At 40.6% G+C, this 6,576-nt stretch overlaps 1 protein-coding gene across 1 annotated transcript; it reads left to right on the top strand.

Annotated features, from left to right (window-relative positions):
- Positions 1-3,564: 3,564 nt before the first annotated feature.
- Positions 3,565-5,811, top strand: LOC129922417 (involucrin-like). The gene is made up of 2 exons (XM_056008407.1): positions 3,565-3,645; positions 4,474-5,811. Exons 1-2 carry the CDS (start codon positions 3,565-3,567, stop codon positions 5,809-5,811), a joined length of 1,419 nt encoding a protein of 472 aa, XP_055864382.1.
- The last annotated feature ends 765 nt before the right edge of the window (positions 5,812-6,576 follow it).

Consider the following 6,576-nt stretch of genomic DNA (forward strand, 5'->3'; position numbering starts at 1 on the left):
ATGTCATCGTAATAAGGAACAGAGCGAGACATTTGATAGGCTACCATGTCATCGCAATAAGGAACAGAGCGAGACATTTGATAAGCTACCATGTCATCGCAATAAGGAACAGAGCGAGACATTTGATAAGCTACCATGTCATCGCAATAAGGAACAGAGCGAGACATTTGATAGGCTACCATGTCATCGTAATAAGGAACAGAGCGAGACATTTGATAGGCTACCATGTCATCGCAATAAGGAACAGAGCGAGACATTTGATAAGCTACCATGTCATCGCAATAAGGAACAGAGCGAGACATTTGATAGGCTACCATGTCATCGCAATAAGGAACAGAGCGAGACATTTGATAAGCTACCATGTCATCGCAATAAGGAACAGAGCGAGACATTTGATAAGCTACCATGTCATCGCAATAAGGAACAGAGCGAGACATTTGATAGGCTACCATGTCATCGCAATAAGGAACAGAGCGAGACATTTGATAGGCTACTATGTCATCGCAATAAGGAACAGAGCGAGACATTTGATAAGCTACCATGTCATCGCAATAAGGAACAGAGCGAGACATTTGATAGGCTACTATGTCATCGCAATAAGGAACAGAGCGAGACATTTGATAGGCTACCATGTCATCGCAATAAGGAACAGAGCGAGACATTTGATAGGCTACTATGTCATCGCAATAAGGAACAGAGCGAGACATTTGATAGGCTACTATGTCATCGCAATAAGGAACAGAGCGAGACATTTGATAGGCTACCATGTCATCGCAATAAGGAACAGAGCGAGACATTTGATAGGCTACTATGTCATCGCAATAAGGAACAGAGCGAGACATTTGATAAGCTACCATGTCATCGCAATAAGGAACAGAGCGAGACATTTGATAAGCTACCATGTCATCGCAATAAGGAACAGAGCGAGACATTTGATAGGCTACCATGTCATCGCAATAAGGAACAGAGCGAGACATTTGATAGGCTACTATGTCATCGCAATAAGGAACAGAGCGAGACATTTGATAAGCTACCATGTCATCGCAATAAGGAACAGAGCGAGACATTTGATAGGCTACTATGTCATCGCAATAAGGAACAGAGCGAGACATTTGATAGGCTACCATGTCATCGCAATAAGGAACAGAGCGAGACATTTGATAGGCTACTATGTCATCGCAATAAGGAACAGAGCGAGACATTTGATAGGCTACTATGTCATCGCAATAAGGAACAGAGCGAGACATTTGATAGGCTACCATGTCATCGCAATAAGGAACAGAGCGAGACATTTGATAGGCTACTATGTCATCGCAATAAGGAACAGAGCGAGACATTTGATAAGCTACCATGTCATCGCAATAAGGAACAGAGCGAGACATTTGATAGGCTACTATGTCATCGCAATAAGGAACAGAGCGAGACATTTGATTGGCTACCATGTCATCGCAATAAGGAACAGAGCGAGACATTTGATAGGCTACTATGTCATCGCAATAAGGAACAGAGCGAGACATTTGATAGGCTACCATGTCATCGCAATAAGGAACAGAGCGAGACATTTGATAGGCTACTATGTCATCGCAATAAGGAACAGAGCGAGACATTTGATAAGCTACCATGTCATCGCAATAAGGAACAGAGCGAGACATTTGATAGGCTACTATGTCATCGCAATAAGGAACAGAGCGAGACATTTGATTGGCTACCATGTCATCGCAATAAGGAACAGAGCGAGACATTTGATAAGCTACCATGTCATCGCAATAAGGAACAGAGCGAGACATTTGATAGGCTACCATCTCATCGTAATAAGGAACAGAGCGAGACATTTGAATTTCTACCATGTCATCGTAATAAGGAACAGAGCGAGACATTTGATTGGCTTCTATGTCATCGCAATAAGGAACAGAGCGAGACATTTGATAGGCTACCATGTCATCGCAATAAGGAACAGAGCGAGACATTTGATAGGCTACTATGTCATCGCAATAAGGAACAGAGCGAGACATTTGATAGGCTACTATGTCATCGCAATAAGGAACAGAGCGAGACATTTGATAGGCTACCATGTCATCGCAATAAGGAACAGAGCGAGACATTTGATAGGCTACTATGTCATCGCAATAAGGAACAGAGCGAGACATTTGATAAGCTACCATGTCATCGCAATAAGGAACAGAGCGAGACATTTGATAAGCTACCATGTCATCGCAATAAGGAACAGAGCGAGACATTTGATAGGCTACCATGTCATCGCAATAAGGAACAGAGCGAGACATTTGATAGGCTACTATGTCATCGCAATAAGGAACAGAGCGAGACATTTGATAAGCTACCATGTCATCGCAATAAGGAACAGAGCGAGACATTTGATAGGCTACTATGTCATCGCAATAAAGAACAGAGCGAGACATTTGATAGGCTACCATGTCATCGCAATAAGGAACAGAGCGAGACATTTGATAGGCTACTATGTCATCGCAATAAGGAACAGAGCGAGACATTTGATAGGCTACCATGTCATCGCAATAAGGAACAGAGCGAGACATTTGATAGGCTACTATGTCATCGCAATAAGGAACAGAGCGAGACATTTGATAAGCTACCATGTCATCGCAATAAGGAACAGAGCGAGACATTTGATAGGCTACTATGTCATCGTAATAAGGAACAGAGCGAGACATTTGATAGGCTACTATGTCATCGCAATAAGGAACAGAGCGAGACATTTGATAAGCTACCATGTCATCGCAATAAGGAACAGAGCGAGACATTTGATAGGCTACTATGTCATCGTAATAAGGAACAGAGCGAGACATTTGATAGGCTACTATGTCATCGCAATAAGGAACAGAGCGAGACATTTGATAGGCTACCATGTCATCGCAATAAGGAACAGAGCGAGACATTTGATAGGCTACCATGTCATCGCAATAAGGAACAGAGCGAGACATTTGATAGGCTACCATGTCATCGCAATAAGGAACAGAGCGAGACATTTGATAGGCTACCATGTCATCGCAATAAGGAACAGAGCGAGACATTTGATAGGCTACCATGTCATCGCAATAAGGAACAGAGCGAGACATTTGATAGGCTACTATGTCATCGCAATAAGGAACAGAGCGAGACATTTGATAGGCTACCATGTCATCGCAATAAGGAACAGGGCAAAATCCGGACATTTGGACATTTCAAGACGATGCCTTATGGACTGAGGAAAAAAATAACTAATAAATGGGGGCATGTCGTCTTTGTGGCCAGTAGTTTGATAACCCTAAGTTGATACCAGTTCATAGTTTTATATATAATCGCCCCCAGAGTCGCATGACTTTATGACAAGACGAATTTAATTTGAACATTTCTCCAAGCACTAGAAAATAAAATCAAAGTCCCAAGTTTCAGTCAAAAAGGAAGTGAACTTAGACCGGTGGATCACGCACGATTCATGAGCTTGCGAATCAGTTGGGGGCCATTGTGAGTTCAAGGACATCTCATGGGGGTCGGAGGACAAGTTTGTAATTGTGTCTGTGTGTGTGTGAGGTATGGAATGAGTAGATTATGACGTCATGCAGTAGCAGTGACATGCTGGTTTCTCAGTCTGCATCATTGGTACCTTATGTCAATATCACGATGTTAAAAGTAGATCATGACCCGTAACTAGCAGAGATTATTTCTTGAGCTAGCAGAAAAAAAAATTCAAGCACAATAGAACTACAAGAGTCATAAAAAGTAAAGTTTCCCTTTCAGACCTTGTGGTCTATAGGGCAGATAATGTAAAGGTCATCTGTTTCCGTGGCTTACGGTTAACGAGGTTGTCATGTGACCAGCACAACGACCAACCGCCTTTGCTTTTCCCCATTAGAGCTAGGTGGATATTGAAATAAAAAATCTCAGTTTTCACTAGGATTTGAACCCGGGACCCCTCGCCCAAAGATCGGTAAAGCGCTTGGTTTCCAAACCGGGGTCCTGGATTCGAAGACTGGGATTTTAAATTAACAAGTCATACAAACAACAAAAAAAAAAACAGTGCTCTTTGAAACGTAAAGTACGATCTATCTGTTAGCACATCCATTCACATTGTCTTCAGTGTACATTCACTTAATATTTGCAATACTTTCATATTGAGCTACAAAGGAGTATGTTATACGAAACTGATTATTTCCTTTTGATTAGGAGACAAATGTTAAGGGTGTTCATTTACAAAACAACCTTGCACAGTAACATCATTATAGGTCAGATGATGTAAACGTGACCTCCGAGACCTCGAAGGCGTCGATGTAAAGGTCACCTTTTTCTGTGGTGTGCCTTGGGTATCAAGGAGTAATTATATGACTAGACATAGACCCAACCCATGATTATAATTATGATCCTCGTTATAAAATTAAAGTAGATTTCTGATATAACTAAGCCTGACTATTTCAATCAACGTACTGTAACTCTTAAACATTGAGTTATGTTCTCCTAAAGCATCTCAAACAAGAAACATCTCAAACAAAAAGCATTTCAAGAAGCATCTCAAACAAGAAGCATCGCGAACAAGAAGCATCTCAAACAAGAAGCATCGCAAACAAGAAGCATCTCAAACAAGAAACATCTCAAACAAGAAGCATCTCAAACAAGAAGCATCACAAACAAGAAACATCTCAAACAAGAAGCATCTCAAACAAGAAGCATCTCAAACAAGAAGCATCTCAAACAGAAGCATCTCAAACAAAAAGCATTTCAAGAAGCATCTCAAACAAGAAGCATCTCAAACAAGAAGCATCTCAGACAAGAAACATCTCAAACAAGAAGCATCTCAAACAAGAAGCATCTCAAACAAAAAGCATTTCAAGAAGCATCTCAAACAAGAAGCATCTCAAACAAGAAGCATCGCAAACAAGTAGCATCTCAAACAAGAAACATCTCAAACAAGAAGCATCTCAAACAAGAAGCATCTCAAACAAGAAGCATCTCAAACAAGAAGCATCTCAGACAAGAAACATCTCAAACAAGAAGCATCTCAAACAAGAAGCATCTCAAACAAAAAGCATTTCAAGAAGCATCTCAAACAAGAAGCATCTCAAACAAGAAGCATCGCAAACAAGTAGCATCTCAAACAAGAAACATCTCAAACAAGAAGCATCTCAAACAAGAAGCATCTCAAACAAGAAGCATCTTAAACAAGAAGCATCTCAAACAAGAAGCATCTCAAACAAGAAGCATCTCAAACAAGAAGCATCTCAAACAAGAAGCATCTCAAAACAAGAAGCATCTCAAAACAAGAAGCATCTCAAACAAGAAGCATCTCAAACAAGAAGCATCTCAAACAAGAAGCATCTCAAACAAGAAGCATCTCAAAACAAGAAGCATCTTAAACAAGAAGCATCTCAAACAAGAAGCATCTCAAACAAGAAGCATCTCATACAAGAAGCATCTCAAACAAGAAGCATCTCAAACAAGAAGCATCTCAAACAAGAAGCATCTCAAACAAGAAGCATCTCAAACAAGAAGCATCTCAAACAAGAAGCATCTCAAACAAGAAGCATCTCAAACAAGAAGCATCTCAAACAAGAAGCATCTCAAACAAGAAGCATCTCAGACAAGAAGCATCTCAAACAAAAAGCATCTCAGACAAGAAGCATCTCAAACAAGAAGCATCTCAAACAAAAAGCATCTCAAACAAGAAGCATCTCAAACAAGAAGCATCTCAAACAAGAAGCATCTCAAACAAGAAGCATCTCAAACAAGAAGCATCTCAGACAAGAAGAATCTCAAATAAAAAGCATCTCAAACAAAAAGCATTTCAAACAAGAAGCATCTTAAACAAGAAGCATCTCAACATAAACCTTAAACGTTTTCATTTACGTTTCACAACCTTTTGACCTCTGTGTACACCTTGTACAATTTTTGTAATGCTGAGTACCCCTCGCTCCCCTCCCCCCACCACACTTTAATTTATTAACAGAACATAATAAATGGGTATTGAAAAAATTGCATAGTTAATGAGGTGCAACGCGTACCCCCTCCAAATTCTTCCCGTATCCCTGGGGGCACGCTTGCCCCACTATATGAAACACTGATCTACGCCAACGTGTTCACTAAGCCTGGTGGCTGACTTGTAAAGCGCGTGGCGCAGAAATTTTAAGACGCTCCTGAGTCCACCCGAGCTGACATTAATTGGGAAAAGTAAACGTTGGCTGGCCACATGACACCCTCGTTAACCATCGGCTAAAGAAACAGATGACCTTTATGTCATCTGCCCTAAAGATCGTGTAAGGGGCACTTTACTTTTTTTTACTTTAATCCTAATTATCAAGCACAAAACTTCAAAAAATAAGCATCAAAATAAAGGTGGTCAAACAGCAATTGATTTATACAAAAATAACATTAATCTCTCCCTCCCCCAGTCATATGTTTATTACATTCATAGACGTTCAAAATGTCGTCTGTGGACTTCAGAGCAGCGTCTTTACGTAGAAATCCAAGCTCAGGTAACGTTTTGAAGGGCAACTTGTAAGATATCGTTCCAAGCTCTTCCCAAGCTTGTCTTCCAATCATCAATAGAGTTTATGTCACGTGGACAATTGT

This window comes from Biomphalaria glabrata, chromosome 13 (genome assembly GCF_947242115.1).
Source record: "Biomphalaria glabrata chromosome 13, xgBioGlab47.1, whole genome shotgun sequence".
NCBI lineage: Eukaryota > Metazoa > Mollusca > Gastropoda > Planorbidae > Biomphalaria > Biomphalaria glabrata.